At 43.3% G+C, this 16,928-nt stretch overlaps 1 protein-coding gene across 12 annotated transcripts in view; it reads right to left on the bottom strand.

Annotated features, from left to right (window-relative positions):
• The window catches only part of polybromo (protein), an 86,640-nt gene that overhangs the window by 10,383 nt on the left and 59,329 nt on the right, over positions 1–16,928 (bottom strand). For 7 of the 12 annotated variants that reach the window (XM_075891311.1, XM_075891316.1, XM_075891314.1 and 4 more), the window contains 8 exons: positions 15,007–15,078; positions 14,506–14,553; positions 13,859–13,981; positions 13,606–13,725; positions 12,096–12,450; positions 10,890–10,947; positions 8,877–9,016; positions 1,519–1,710 (listed from right to left, as the gene is read on the bottom strand). In XM_075891311.1, the coding sequence (XP_075747426.1) occupies positions 1,519–1,710; positions 8,877–9,016; positions 10,890–10,947; positions 12,096–12,450; positions 13,606–13,725; positions 13,859–13,981; positions 14,506–14,553; positions 15,007–15,078 (1,108 nt within the window). The remainder of the gene's footprint in view (positions 1–1,518; positions 1,711–8,876; positions 9,017–10,889; positions 10,948–12,095; positions 12,451–13,605; positions 13,726–13,858; positions 13,982–14,505; positions 14,554–15,006; positions 15,079–16,928) is intronic. The other 5 variants (XM_075891313.1, XM_075891320.1, XM_075891321.1 and 2 more) reach the window with 5 other exon arrangements.

Below are 16,928 nucleotides of genomic sequence, written 5' to 3'. Positions count from 1 at the left end.
GATTTCTGTTTGCACTGCCCGGCGCAATAACAAGCGTAATAAACAGCTCCTGTGTTAAACCAGCACTTTATCAAAGCACTGAAACCACTTGTTTATATAGAAACAGGAGCATGTAGAAAGCCAAACGTTTTTCAACAAGTTGTGACTTTTGCTCACATTACAGCCAACATTAAGCATGGGTTGATGATTGATTTGTGGGGTTTAACGTCCCAAGACCACTATATGATTATGAGAGACGGCATAGTGGAGGGCTCCGGAAATTTTGATCACCTGGGGTTCTTTAACGTGCACCCAAATCTGAGCACACGGGCCCACATTAAGCACGGGTGTCGGCAGCATTTGGTCTCGAGGGGGGAAATCCGCATCGCGGCACGGGAGCGTTATGGGGGAGTCCTGGTGGTAGAGTCTGCCCCTTGAGCTTCAGGACCAGTTCTGGCATGGCTTGAGGGTGGCAAGTACCACCTTTGCACCCCTTGCCGACACCCATGGCATTAAATTACAAGCCCCTATCATGGAGTGTTTTGAGCCAATGGCAGCGAAAATACAAGAGAAATGTGTAGTTTTTCAACCTGCACAACCTTCACGAGTTTCAAAGAGTCATAACTGTTGCAGAGTTTTCCGGTAGTAGTGCTGGTACGTAGGTAGTTAGCTAAAAGGCAACTATGCCAAGCAGCATGTTTCATTATGACTTCAGAAAGCAGGGTTGGGTAGCAGCAAAAACATTCCACAATAATGGCATAGTTGACTCACCCAAATCTTTCTTTATCTTTCTTTTAGATCTTTCTTTTAGAAATATTTATTTTAGAGATCCACCCAAATATTTATAAATTCCCTTAAAATTTCTATAATGTGTACAATCTAAATTATTCAACGTTGCCTTCAATTCCATAGAGTGGGAAATGAAGTGAGGGCTGCCATCATTAAGGAGCCGTAAGGGCTGCTATGAACGCATTGTAAACGTCATCCTAGGTCTATCGCCTCATACTCAAAAATATGCCACAACTTCTGTAGTAGTTCTTTTGTTCATAAGCAGTACAAAATTTACATGAGTGCACAAGTGAACGTGTCGGTAATGCTGCATCCTTTGGTTAGCAGTGCCATAAAGAACGGACAAAAAAAGACCGTTGACTCATAGCAATGCATGTTATTACTGGTCTTGTGTGCACAATGAACCCATTTGTAAGTTAGCTGTCTTGCCTACTCTTCTCGTTTCATATATCTTTATTGAAGACGCCCACAATTTATACATCTGCTTTCAGAGTCAATAGAAACTATTACTTGTTCTAGGTTCACTTGGACTCAGGCTCACCAGAATTATTTTGAGCCAAGCTCACTGAGACCCAGACTTACCAATCAGGCTCAGATTTAATTAAGCTCCCCCATTGTCAAACTCGCGGGTCGGTGTGAGGAAGTCCAACTATGGGCGAATTTGCCAACTTATGCATGAAGCCCACAACTTGGTGCACTGCTCATGGTGGTTATATTGCTTGACCACTCTACTCTGTCCCAGTTGCCTACCCTGAGAGGGGTGTGGCTGCAGAGGCATGTAGTAGTGGTGAGGCGGAGTAAACGGCCCCTGGTAGCCTTGCTGAGCCATCATCGGGTGCATAGGAGAGGATCCGTAATGATGGTGTGGGGACGGGGCATGGTGGGGGCCTGCTGCCATGGGCGCAGGCGGCGCTACCGGAGGAGGCGTGGAATAAGGTACGCCTGCTTGACACAGCAGGCCCCGAGAAGCAACGAACAGTGCAGACAGGACAAAGAAAAAGGGAACAAAACAAAACAAAAACAAGGAACACAAAATTTGTACACAGGGTGCAACAATGCTACTAGCACAGTGCGTGACAGTGACCCAAAGTCAATGACCGCCGCCAATGCACAAACTGAAGCATGCGGACAACTGATTAATGAAGTGACGCCCCACATACCATAATGACAAAAGTAGTTCGTAGACTGCATTCCTTTTTTCTTTTCTTACTGTTTTTGCACTAGAAACTGACAGACTGCTCTCACGAAGGAATTAAATGTATTGTAGCAAAACAGTTATTTGAGCTAGTTGGTAGCGGTTCATTATGGAAGATAGAAGTGGGGCGTGGTACGTGACACGGACTGAAGAGATGCGTTAAGATGCGTTAAGATGTGTCACATTAAGAGATGCGGCGAAAGATGTGTTAGCCACCCCTCTATTGCCATTTCAGAGAAAGAGTACGTATATTTGGTAAAATCGCTGTACTAATATTTTTTTATTTATTTCATCCGCTTATGTATATTTTTGTTCATCTTTTTTTGCTCAGGTTATAATATTTTGATGACTTCTTGCGGAACGGCGATGGTTTTCCAGTTTTTTTTTTCTTTTTAGGCGAGAAAACTTGTATCATGTAACCATTTTTGAAAGCTATAAATGTTTTGCACATTCAATAAAATTTCAGTTGCGAGTGTGCGCTTGTGTCGTTGTTCTCTCCTTCAGTCCATGTCACGTACCGCACCCCACTTCTATCTTCCATAAGGAATTAAACATGCAAAGGCTACCATAGCTCTTCATCCTCAAGAACGTCTGTCCTGTTTGCCACAATGAATGTGCCTTGTACAAAGTCAAAACAAAACTACTGCTGGCCACCACTATCGCTGCAATCATTGGTGATGACCATGCTATCTGTAGGCACGAAGTCAAACAATGCACACGTCAAAATAGAACTCTTGTTCGCCGCATCTGCAATCGAGGCTGATACCGCCGTGCAAGGACGAAGTGTTTTGGTTTTTTGTAGTTTGTCGATTACTTTAGCAATATGAATTTTAACACTTTGTTTCGTTGGCCTTTAGCGTAGCTTTTGCACCACACATTAGTGATGCTTTGTGCACGGTACATTCCGCGGGCTGTCGTAGTTGCTAAGGATGTGGCCAAAGAGATCAAAATTATGGAAAGTTTGGTGCCAATACATAACACGCATGCTTGCCAGGACCACAAAATGCTTCACATTCATTAAATCTTATAAATTTTTGTGGGCTATGTAGAAAGCCTTCTTGCAACAAAATTCCATGACCATAAACTTCTAAGTATGTGTAAATATTTCTGTAGTGAGATTTTGCAGTTAAATTTACGACACCAGCAAGTCTGCAATATGACCGTGTGAAATATTTGGCACTGCTGGCTTTAATGTAAGCTTGCACGATGATGATACGCTTAGTTCCTTGAAGACCGAATCACACATTATATTGTGGGCATTTATTATATCCATCCTCACCATCTGTACATTATCACCATCATAATGCACTGGTTATGCATCCTCATCGTTGTCACGTGGGAGCATCATCATTGAGGGTTCGTCATAGCTGTTGGCTGCCGGATTCTCGGCCCCCATAAAAAATGGCATCAAAACCACGACCTCACAATATATAGCTCAAGATAATATGTTATGTTTTTATACTGCTTTAATTTCAGAAAGTGACCTACATCAGAAACTTTCACGTTGTACTTTAGACAATGTAAGATTTATGTCTTTTGAAACAGACACTCCAAAAGAATATCAAGAAAACCCACATTTATAATTCATGTTGGCACCTCTAAAAAAAGAAAATTCTGACCACTACAACTACCACTTATTATAAGATTTTTTTTTTTTCGTGGGCCACTGACTTCAGCTTAACAAGCAACAAAACAAGACATGAGGACAAAAATGGATGCGGACCAGCCATGTCTAAAACACGTGCTCGAAAACAAAAAACACAAAGTTGGTGATGACAATGCAAACAAAACGCACTAACATGCACATCACAGAAAAATACGAGCACAATTGCCGACGCCAGTACCAGACATGCATGTGCAGTGATGGGCAACCACTGGGTGACAAAAATTTGAAAGAAATGCATTTGCACAAATATAATGTGAAATTCTTTTGTGAGATATTATGCTAGGTTATTGAAAGGGCCCAATACATAACATTCGTTACTATACTTCGGATATAAGAAAATATAAATTTCATCGCACAGAATTTAAGGTAAAGCAACAGGTAACCACTAAGTGCTGCGATAGAGACAAGCTTCGCTACCATCCTTTAAGGAATAGAAATGTTACTGTGACTGTAGTACAGTCGCTGACCGATTTTTCGAACCTGGCGGGGGCCGAAAAAAAGTCTGAAAAATTGAACAGTTCCAAAAATTCGTTTTTGTCAGAAATATGAACTTTATTGCATCAGGCAGGCTTAAAAAAGTCCATGATTCTACCTTGCCTCATACTACACTTGGAAGCAATTTGGTTTGCCAATATTTGCGCCAAGGTGACATCATCACCGTAAATGCTCGACAAAAGCGTCACCGCGGTGGCGATCTCCGCTGCTGACAGCTGCGGGCAATCATCGTCGTCATCATTGGAAACGCTCTCCGGCTGCGGCACAACCTGGCAAAGGATTTCTTCATCTGTGGGCTCCGCGCATGAAATTGTCATCGTCCCCACGCGCAGTGGCAGCGATCGTACCGCAAGGGCTCGCGGTGCCCTATTCTAAAACTTCCTAATGTCATTAATGCAGGCACATTCACTCCACTACTGCGCACCTCCACCTCCTCCCTGTACGGTGAGATGACGACGGTGCTGATCACTACGGCTGACCAAAGACGAAAAAATGGTCCCGTGCCGCGTTTTCTAAAGTAGACACGGCTTCCGAAACTAGAAATATGACGTTTGCTTTTCAATCTTGAAGGCAGAAAAGCCATTTTAAAATTAAGCCACAAAGCTTAGTCAAGCTGGCAGAAAATCCAACATGGCGGCGTCCATACAGGTTTGTGGTGCGGCTCAAAATAAGCGATTTAGTCCAAAAAATCCAACTTTAGGGCGCGAATTAGTCCGAAAAATAGGTCGAAAAAATGCATTAGCCCTATGGGAACCCTGATGGCGCACTTTTGAAGTCTGAAATATCTATCAAGTCCGAATTTTCAGGGTCCAAAAAAATCTGTCGGCGACTGTATGTCGCAGAAGTAGATAAGACTAGAACAAAATGTTACGAGCACCAAAAAAAATGTTGTTTGCAACAGCATGTGGGTTCTGCAGCTTGTGCCACCAAAATGCTTGCCTATGAATGCTTATTTGGTGTGAGTCCACTTTGTTTACATTTTTTTGGCAGCTAAGAGCATTGAATAACGATATTACAGTGTGAGGAACAATCCTTCACAGCGATACTGCCATGTGCATTTACCTATGCTAGAGCAGTAGTGTGGGAATGCATTCACACCTGCCGAGGTGGTCCCACAAAGGCCTTCCTTTGCTTTTGTGCACAACATACCACTATGAAAAAGCTTTAGATTACAGTTTTCTAGTTTCCCATCAGAGATAAGCGTCTGAACACATATGAACAAACACATTGTTTTCTAACGTCCTTACTGACATTCCACAACAACAAATACTAAAAATGAGGCCAGAAATTATGTAGATGTATTCATAACATTTCTGTCAGTGATTTTCAATGCCTTAAAGTTCTTTTATATTTTGTGTTTCAGCCTCCAAAGTAAGGAACATTTTGCTCTGTTGTATGTGCACTTTTGTATGCATACATAGGCTGTTGACTATCACCCTGTTTCTGTTCGATATTGTGGAGCCAAGGGACCAGTCAAAGTATCGCTGACGCTTTCATGCCATCATAATTGCCTCTCTATGGCATTATGTACCGTATTTACTCGATTCTACCGCGCCCTCGATTGTAACGCGCACCCGATTTTCACCGCGAAAAAAAAAAAAAAAACCCGTAAGACATCAATTGCAACGCGCACCCATCACACCACTCGAAAAAACTACTCCTTTCGGGAGCGTATTCTATTTAAATATGAGGTACGGGCTAAGCTTGTGCCCATCTGACGTGTAACAGAGCTTTCCGTCACGGTAGTTTTACCGTGGACCGATGTCAGCACGCGAACTTGCTTCGCGGCCTTCTTCTCGACGGTTGTGGTGCCAGGCATGTCGAAGTAAAGAGGCGTCTGATGGGCATTCCCGATTTGCCCAAGCAGGTAGCCGTTGTTGCGCCGCAAGTTTAGGACGAACCTCTGAAAACTGTGAAGCTTTTCATCGTACTCCTCTGCAAAACTTTTCGCCTATGCATGTTCCCCTTCGGAGGGAAAAGCCTTTCCTCTAAATAAAGTTAGTTAGCCAGCACCTGCTCGCTTTAAACTGGCTCTGCATTAGACCTTTTTCCAAGACTAATTGCATAGCCCGCACTTGGAGCAGTTCTGTCGTCACGGGCCGCTGTGCCGCTCGCTGCTCAAGCACATACTTGTCGAGCAGCTCTTTAATTTGCGGAAACCGACCCTGCTGTGGTCCACTGAAGCCTTTGCGTGAAGCTTTGCTGTCGAGAATCTTCTGCTTTTGTTTCCACCGGTCCCGCACGCACGTTTCGGGAACTCCGAACGACCGCGATGCGGCCCGATTTCCATCTGTTTCTGCACACGCCATAACTTTTCTTTTAAAAGCGGTATCGTGGTGCTATCGAGTTTTTGGAGTCGGCCCTTCCACGCCGTCGATGCTAATGCACTACTAGATGACGAACTCCTCAGCACACGTACGAAGTGCCGCACATGGGAAACACATAGGCAGAAATGGCCGACGCGCCATGCCGACGCACGTAGGGGGCAGCCATTTTGGATTTGCCGATGGCAATAGATTGACCGTAATTTTTTTGTTCGTACTCGATTCTAACGCACATGCGATTTATGAACTCGCTTAACCGGAAAAAAGGTGCGCGTTAGATTCGAGTAATTACGGTAATATTCATGGACAGAAATGCGACGATCGGAAGCTAAGCAATGCACATACTTTTGTTTCTGCCTTCTTCAGTTAGTGTCACAACGGTGTGATGTCAACTTGAACCTTTACATGAGAGCCAACTTTACCTTTAGCAACCAGTTTCCTAACAAGATGTTGCAGTGACGATGCACTACTGCACATTCGTACCAGTTGTCATACTGTAAGTTTTGACGTCACATTTCAATCCGTGAGCACTGTACATGCACAGCCAATAAACTGACACTTTGTATTTGTGCAAATACAGTGACTGGTGGGATTGCCACTAGGGCTAAAAACCAAATAAAATTATAGCCATGCCAGAATCTGAGGAAGAAAGTTGCTTCCCTTCAATCAGACCTCATTTCCTCAGCTCCGCTATACACTGTCAAGACACCTAGTGTCTCATAGTCCTGTTAAGGGTGAAGAGGGTCTTAAAAGAGTGAAAAATTGTAAAAAATTCTAACTTTCAGAAATCACAATTTGGGGTATTTACAGTCTAAATTATGCTCTGGAAAAACAATACGTTATGAAAAAATACCTTTTAATTTTCTTACAGGCTGAATAGATTAAACTACAACTGCAACAGTTGCAATAAATGCAATTTGCTTGGCTCTGCTATACTTGCGACACGAACCTGCCCTACGGAAGTTTTCAGAAACTTTCTCTGGACATATTTGAACAAATTTGATATCGTTATTTTTCGCAACACTTGAAACACAGGCTAAAGCTTTTCTTTTTTTAACCGCGATGACATCGATATCATTTAATAAATACCAGCTAATCACTAGAAGGTCATTTTTACCTTCCAAGTTTTCAAAAATTATTTCTGATTAAAGAAATACCGTATTTACTCGCATAATCCTCACACTCGCACAATTCTCGCACTCCCCACATCGCCCAACAAAAATACAATTTCTTTTATTCCTCGAGTAATTATCGCACCCCCGAAAACTGCCGCAATAATGTCGTCTGCTCGTTCCAACCACTGATGATGAGAGCGCGCGTGATTTGGCGCCATCTCTTAAGCATCAAGCGTACTATTGCATGGAGATTCAATCCAAGCTAAGCCAAAGTAGCTAAAGCGCATTGCGGCGTGTTTTGTATGTTGTGTCGGTAATCTTGTCACGTTATGGGGCAATACTGAAGCTACACGACTGCTTTCAAGTTGTAAGTGATAGATCATGCACTAAACAATGGCCACAGGGCCGCCGGTAGGCCCTTCGGAGTCTACGAGTTTTGTGTTCGCTATTGGTGAAGGCAGCTGAAAGCCACCAAGACGCGTTGGGCCTGCCGTGTGCCTAAAACTAGGATTGATGGTAAACTTTATTTCTTCAGAAGGAAACTGCGGACGATTCTGTTAAATAGCCATCAGCCCAATACTGACATCCTACGCTTACCTTTTGAGGGTTCCTGTTGAGTGACGAACGCTACCACTACGCCCGCAACCCCCACAAGCTTTGCGTACGGTATTCTAATTCTCAACTATATGCTTCCACTTTTTGTGTCTCAAATAAATCTTGCCTCGTCTTGAACCTCTGCCTTTACTGTTGAGGTAAGTTTTAATTAGTACTTCTTAAAGCTTGCTGTTAGTTGCTGGTGTGACAATCCCGATTTCCGGCCACTTCATTTTCTTTTTCGCTCTGTACGTCTTCGTGGAAAGTTTTCCTCGCGTAATTCTCCCACCCCCCAACTTTGCATCGCTTTTCCGGCTAAATAAGTGCGAGGATTGTGCGAGTAAATACGGTAGTTGTTTTGACATCTACTATACTTTAGCCTGTGGGGTGGACCTTTTAGAAGAACCACATAGTTTTGAAAACTAACTTTTTTATTGTGAGCTACCATAACGACCCATAAGAGATTACCTTATAAGTACATTGGTTCCTTTCTAAATGAAACATTTGAAATCTGTTTGCATATTATAAATCTTCGTTCCACGATACGAGTGCATGATAATTTTTATTAGGATCGGATAAAGAATAAAAAAATTTTTTTTTTAAAGACTCTCGTCCCCCCTAATTCCAGTTTGACATTGATATCATCGACAATTGGTGAATGGACACTATAGTGAGAGCAGAAGTGTTCAACTTTGACACACTTGTGAAGAGAAACTCACCTGCCGTGGCTGGTGAGCCAAGGTTTTTCCTGGAGAGCATCATATTCCTGTTCTTCGCATCGGGCATGACTATGCGCCCGGCGACCTTGACGTGAACCTCCCTCACATGTCGCAGCAGTTTCTGAATGTTTGGGAACGGCCTGAAGAAAACCAAGTAGTGTAGACACAAATTAGATATTACGAGGGCAGAGGCAGCGAAACAACACAGTCTGAATAACTTATGCGGCTAAACTCAATGTCTTTACATACAGCCATGCCAGGTTATACACCAAATTAGTACGCCATGTTACACTTTCATTACGAGGACAGCTACTATGAGTGCAGCGTGGCTACTGACTACACAAACCAAAACATTGTCGGAACAACGCACAGCACACAGCATATTCAGAGGTTGTGGTGCGATGGTATGCAGCTGTTGCTGTGTGCCATTAAAGTGGGAATATATTAAGCTCCTGAGATTATAATTATTCCCTTCTTTCGTGTTTTATGTACAGCAATATGCATTCACAATGAAAGACCAAAAAGCCCAATTCGAAAGACTATAGAATCAGTTCTGCTGCATAACATACTTATCAGAATGATTGTCAAAACACACAAGTCAACAATGAGGAGGTCATTCGCCTCTGCACACAGAGACAGTAATGAGCACAAGAGAGTGCCAGGTGAACAAGATGATGATACGAGTCCCACATTTAAAAAAGTGCCGCATTACTAGATATTTTAAAGCGCCCCTCATCAGGCCTCACCATTTTGAGCTGACGAGCATACATTGGGCTTTCATGATGAAATATGTCAAAATTTGCAACCCCAACACCGCAGAAAGATAGATCATATTTCAAGCTGAATGCCACCTGCCCTTCATCTCGCAGGGATGATGTATGACAAGGAATGACCCTATGCTGTTATATGAGCTTTTATGTCACTACATAGAAAAGACCTTTACATAGCACGTGACACTGCAAGAATTATTTGAGGCATCTGTGATTAGCATAATTTGTTGCTTCAATAAATGAATAAAAATTGAGGAAAATGATATAACACTCAGGCAGAATGTGTGCACTTTTATTTTTATTTTACTTCAAATTGCAGTGAAATGCGAGATCACGTAATCTGCTCCCGTTTCGTATCCGTTCGTGCTCTCGCCATTCCTGCACAGTACGTGTGCCAGCCCTGATAACGCTTCGCGTGTTTGTGATGTGTCATATCTGATAGCAGTTCCACCAATGTGATGCGATGTGTCACGATGAGAATCCACGATTCATGCCAGCCTCTTCAGATGTGAACGCATTAAAAAATTCATCCCAAGAAAAAAGCATTAGACCACAGAGAACACCGACAGAACATGACACTGCTCAAGTGCTCCAAGTTTGCGATAGCTCGGGTTGGTACGTGATTTCGCATGTGCATGACGGCTTCATGTGTATGCGTCGTCATCCTCCGGATCCGCTGACCAAGAGAGCAGGGAAAGAATTGAGATTGCAAATGCTACACGAGGCAAACGGCAAGGGTTTCCTTCAAACTCTGGTCTTCACATCACAGTTTCGCACCACTTCAAAATACTGTTCTTTTTTATCTCGTAACAAACCTACTTAAAAAATTCTTGTGGCACATAATTTTTAATGGGCCCACAACTACTTTCAGTGTCTGAAATTTCTTGCGTGATCTGGTGAAGGGTTTTCTAAGAGGAAGATTTATAGTGGGAGAGTCTACCAAGGTACATATGAACAGAGAAATTGCTCAAACAATTTAGCGTTTGCAACGACTGTTGCAACAAATTCAATAATAATTGTTGTATATTCAATAATAATTGTTGTATAAGCAGATTTTAAATTGGGCTGCCCTTTGTTTAACAAGAGAAGTGACAAGCTGAGGAAAAAGAAAGCTATTAAGTCAGGCTTGAAACTACGCAAACCACTAATAAAAAATCCCACCACATTTCTGTCGTCTAAAGATTACCAAAAAGTCATCACATATCCAAATGAAATTAGCTGCATGCAAAAAAATGTTACTTACGGGACTTGTTTCTTGACACGTGGACAGTTTGCCCAGAGGCACTGGAACTCGTTATTGTCTGTAAAAATACCTTGGTGTCACCATTAAGTTGTCAACAATGACCGTAACATGCACGGAAACGGAAAGGACAGGGAAAATTATAGAGGATATCTGGTCGGAAAAAATGCTGCATAAACAGCAACAAGGTACAGGGCATGTAAACCCTAGCGACAAGACATAATTTAACTCATTTTACAGACACAATACATATGCGCTGAAAACCTAGAGCTGGCAGAGTGAAGACACAACATGATTTTGCATTTGTTGTCTGCATTCCTTGAAAAGTACCTTTCCTTCAGCAACACTGTCGTATCCCATGATGTGGTAATTTATGACAAAGATAGAAATTTGGCAAAACAGATGATGAATACCCCCCAATAATAAACATGTCATAACATTTCCAATATAACATATTTGCCCTACGTGCGAGCCTTTGTAGCGATTGTCGACATTCCTTACCTCCTACAGGTAAATTTTCACTATCCTGCCTTTTTAAATGCAATATGTGAAACTAATCATGCATGTTTATCAGAAACTTGTACTGTCACTACCAATTTTCATCATGAGACACCTATGTGAGTTTTTAAACCAGCAGCAATTTCAGTAATAATAACGAGATTGCAAAAAGGATAAATGAATGCAAATGTTCGGCAAAGCCTATAAAATAGAAGGAAGGGGGTAAAAAAATACTGCATTGTGCCCCATGCTTGCGATATGAATGAAAAGAAACTTACATGAGTGCTAGTGCAACTACATAACTGCCAATTCTAAAAGAAAACAAGGCAAATCTTTGGTTTACAGCATTCGTTCCTTTGTTAACATAAAAAAATTTTATTTCTCACTACCAGTGAATAAGACTTGCAAGGAATGTAACACCTCAGCAGCTCAAAATAATACACAAGGATGAAGATGACAATTACAAAATGTTCTATTTGGTGTGGCATTTCCTAATTCTTGTGCTCTTACTTATGGAGCAACAAGCAAGAATATAACAAACGAGAATCTAAAGAATGCAGGAAACAAAAAAGCAACACTGCCATGCATGAAACCTAAGATGCTATCATGCAACAGGGGACAGTGGAAGGGAAAGGAGTGGATAAAAAGCAAAATATACGCCCGGAGGGGGTGGAGGCCGTCAGGGTCGTGGACAAAAACGGGAACACTCACGCTTACCCTTGAACCCCAAATAGGACTGGTACACCTGTCCATTGGGGTCCTGGGCCAAGTGGTCCACCAGGTCCTGCTGGTTGTCGTAGCTGGCGTCACAGCCGTCCCATTGACATTCGTACACTGTGGTCGAGAGGGTGGCAAAATCGCCGGGTGCAGGCGTCATGCTCCCCGCGGACGACAGGGAACGCGTGGCATCGCGGCTGCTCTCTCCTCCCCCCGCACCCCCCGCGTGGGCTGTTGACGAGGCTGGGCTCTGGGGAAGGCTGTCGTTGGTATTCTCCTCCTGGCTAAGGTTGAGGCGAGACGCTCGCTCCTCGTAGTCGGCCTTTTGTGGCGCCTGCAGGTTGCGCCACTGCCAAGCGAAGTGGGAGGAGGGAACAAAAGCACAAGAAACAGGTTTACGTAACATGGAGAACAACAAAAAAAAGGGGGGGGGGGGGGAGGGGGCGACACCTGTGGTGCCTCAGGTGGCGTGTCTAGAAATGGCCCCGTGGTGGACAGCACGCATATGTTGAGAGCTCACTTTTGTCAGAAGCTTTTAGCCTGTGCAATCACTGTGGACCTTTCCATCCTCCAAATAAACATGAAGGAGAAACACTTGCATTAATTAGTCAGGAAACAGTGCGATAAAAACGAAGACGAAGCAGAGGAATGAACACACCACATGAAGCGCTTCTCGTGGTTTGCTCATAGCTCCCTAGCTTCAATTTTGTTTTTATCACAGTTTTCTAGTCTAAGGGTCAAAGATGTTTAATCAAGTAGCCAATAAGTTCACCTTATTACGCATTGATCAGATTGGCACCGTCAATGCAGTGTACGCCAATGTGACATGCTGTGTCTCGCATTATCTCTTGCCGATAATGAGGAAAGACTGACCCACCTAAATTTGTTACGAACATGTACATGACGTTCTCAAATTACGTACACAGTAAGTGTTAAAAAACCCTAAACACACGTCACAAGGTAATGTGCATCAACAAGCCATCAGTTGCAGACCTCCTGGTGATTGCATGAATAAAGTTAGAGCCATAATGTGGAGGACAAAGTATCAATTTTGCAAAAACATCATGCTATAAACAAAACAAAAAATGCAATATACTCTAAAAGTCCATGCCTTAATGACAATTCGTTTTCAGGCACCAACAACGTAATCTCCCAGGTGATGCATTCACTGGCAGTCATGAAACTCAAAGGGTACAAGTTCAAGCGTGTCAGTGCTGTTAGTATACTTGAAAAAAAAATTGAAATGAAAGAAAGCTAGAAAGGTGAGCTTGCAACAACACTGACAAAAGTGCGTGCACTTTTTGGCGCGTTTCAATGGGAAGTGACCACAGAAGCAGGCGATGAATGCACACACAGCTGTTACAGAAGCAAGTGATTAGTGGCAAACAGGGGACGTTGAGTGAGATGCGTTATGAATGGCGATGAGGCCACGATGCAAGTGCACTGCAGCACTGTGAAGCCAAGCGGTTGACTTTGCCGTGGAAGGGGGCCAGGCAGGTCTCACCTCATTGCCCACCAGGCGACTGATGTCTCCGAAAGAGCGGTCAGGGTTGGACTGCACTATTGACTTGCGTATTTCACTCGAAAACAGCAAATAACCCGTGACGACACGCTTGGTACTTTTCTGTGTGCCAGGGGAAGGAAGGGGGAGCAGGAGGTGGAAGAGACAATTTGAGGGAACTTTCCCCAAGCTCTGATCCAGCAGTTCGTAGAGCTGGTGATGTTTGATTTTTAGCAAAGGAGCAGAAGGGACGGACCTTTTTGCCAGAGGCAGATGACAAGTTGCTGTCATCTCTTGCCAAGGCAGAGCAGGGGACATCGTTGGATTCTTCATTGTCTGTCTCAGACATAACCCGGGAAGAAGGCATTGGGGACATCTCCTGTTCAAGGGCACCAAGGCATTGCTGTATAAAACTTTGCACAAGGGGCACAGTGAGCAAGAACACGAACGCTGGGCCCAAACAAGGGCTAGGGCTTGGGGGCACTCTTGCTTGCTCAACTCTAGACTCCAAAAGAAATGGTTAATTAGCTCATTCAAGCAAACCAAGAGAAAATGTGGTGCATATTTACTGGTGAAGAAACCCAGGTATTTGAGCTCAAAAGTAGAGCTCACCGATATTATGGTGCTCTGTATATTTAAAGTTTGCAACTTACCACATTATGCATTAACTTCCCAACGAAAGTTGGAAAGCCACCGTGTGGGTTTACATTTTTTCTAACAAAACATCGCTTGACCTGACAATCTTACTCGAATAGTCAAGGCAAGCTAGATAAGTTTTTATGCACGTGTTGAAGCCGTAAGTAAACTGACAAGATTCAGAATGCAGACGTAATACTGCAAGGTACGCTCTTCTAGCATGTGTGTTCACATTGCTGGTTAAGAAACTGAGATAAGTGAACTTACGTCTCCTGTTGGTTGCATGTCGGCACCGTCAGCAATGCCAGGATCACACTAGAAGCGAGATATTTCAGAATTACAATTAAATTTAAGAACTTTAATTGGACAGTGCTCTTTCTGCACAGAGTGAAAATCAAAAGGGTGCAAAAAATTTTTTTGAACACAATTTTCTACAACAAATAACCATACTAATATTATTGCAAAGATTTCATCAACACTTCACCTGGCCATTTTCCAACATCTATCTATTAATAAATGCACACCAGTGGTAAGGAAGGCACAGAAATTAAATTCAGCATCACAATGTGCTCTTTCAGATTTTATTTCACACACAAGCTAAAGTTGTGTCATTTAGCAGGTGTGAATTAACTTCTTGTCATACCTGTTTGAACAACATAAAGATAATCAAAATGCACCGCGGGCAGTCTTTCTTACCTACCATGTAAAAGAAAAGAACGGCATCGTGAACTCATATTAAGCTACTTTGCTTTTTTTTTATTCGCTTACCTTCTGAGGGGTGATGGGATTCTTGAAGTAGTACACCTCGTCTGGTGTTACTGCCTCGGAATGAGAGAATTTCTGCAAAGCAAAAGCATGTGATGCAGTACTATGTGGTCAAATACATACTCAAAACAGACAAACAAATAAACAAAAAACCTGTTTCTAACGAGAAACATCACACGTAATCAAAATACACAAGAGTATCAAATTGTTACCATTGAGCACGTATTTAAAAAGCACATTATGTTGTAACCATAACTGAAGTGAGCAAATAAGACTAATAGCGGTTGCACATCATTCAGCAAATTCTCAAAGGTGAATGTGTTACCGCTTTAAAAATTAGACGAGAATCATGCAATAATTTGGCGACAAGATACCAACTGTTCCTAATGTAGGTGTGTTGTGTTCCCCAGCAAATAGTGGAATCTTCTGAAACGTTTCTCTTTGCCTATATCAGCCCAGTCAGACATGAACAGGCTTGCAGAAATAAACTTTCAGCTCAACAACAATGTTTGCTCAAGCACAGCAATATCTCCAATTTGTTGTCAACATGAAACACTTTTACTTAAGACAAAAAAATCTTTTTGCCAATCTTGTCTTGGCATCTTCATATGTCAACGAGCAGAAACTAAGGCCATCTGTAGCTGAGGATTCTAAATAGCTGAGGGCTTTGGTTGCTGGCAGCCAGGGATACAATGAAGGAAAAGATGTTCTTTATGTATGAGCTCACTGAATGCCTGAGGCCATAAGCTTCCATGGCATTCAAGATATACAAACATTAAAAAATAAATATTAAATAAGTACCCTTTACTAGTACTTCATATATATATATCTAGTACTCTTATATAAACAGCCGAGCCCCCATAGAACGGCCCCACTTAAAGCGAACTTTCGCTTAAAACGAACAATATCTGCGTGACAGTGAAAATATACATTGGTTCAATGGCTCAAAATCGCACTTACAACGAACGTCTCCGAGCGCCGCTGATCGGTTACAGCGAACGGAGTCAGCGGTCTGCCGACCTCCCGGGAAACCAATTTCGACCACCGATCAGGCATCGGCGAGGTGCCAATAGGTGCCGAGGCGAGGTGCCATTTTTATTGTTAAACGCCGACCCTGCCTGCACGACCCTATAGTTGCCGCTCTCACCAACCCATGGAGGAAGGAAAGTTGTTTCCTTTCTCCATGCCCCGACTGTTTTTTGTTACGCGCCCCTGCATCCATTGTCCCCCCACTACTCTGAGCACCCCGCATCGTTAGACGAGGCCCGTGTCACACTGCCACCGATCTTTCGAAGACCGGTCGGCCATCTACCCTGTTTTTGATGACTGGTACTGTCATTGGCGTCGCCGGCCTGGAGTGACCAGACCATTTGCCATCATCGTCGGCCACCGACTGTATCCGATAATCTGCATCTGGTGCATGCGCGTACGCTACCCCACGACTCTGATAATTTGCGATTCGTTTCGTGTTTAGAACTTGTTCTCGCTCACTTCACACTCGGCTCAGCATGCCTTCGGTGTGCGTGCGGAAGCGCGAAAATGGCTGTTCATTTGCGCGGAACGAATTGCGAAATATCGAAGTTTGTGAGGCCACGCAAGCGCGCCGGCGCAACAAAACGATTTTTTGACCATGGCCACCGATTCTTCGAACACCGCCGCGCTCACCGATACAGGCGGCCATGCTTTGACTTCTGCGCACGCAGGCACTCTTTCCACGTTTTTCTACGTGCGAGTTTCGTGGACCTTTAAAGTAAGCTACCCAATGTGCCTCCTTCCCGTGTGTTTTGGTTTTCAAGGTCGCCCTCTTGCCGAATTCTCCCCTCTCTTTATCGCAACTCCTTGCCCTTCTCTCGCAAATCTGCTCTCTTCTCTTGATCACAACCCCTTCGCCCATCTCCACCACTCCGCGACGCCCGCCACGCTGG

This window comes from Rhipicephalus microplus, chromosome 1 (assembly GCF_043290135.1).
Source record: "Rhipicephalus microplus isolate Deutch F79 chromosome 1, USDA_Rmic, whole genome shotgun sequence".
NCBI lineage: Eukaryota > Metazoa > Arthropoda > Arachnida > Ixodida > Ixodidae > Rhipicephalus > Rhipicephalus microplus.
The sequence above is the reverse complement of the archived record's forward strand: the minus strand, read 5'-3'. Positions and strand labels throughout refer to the sequence as shown.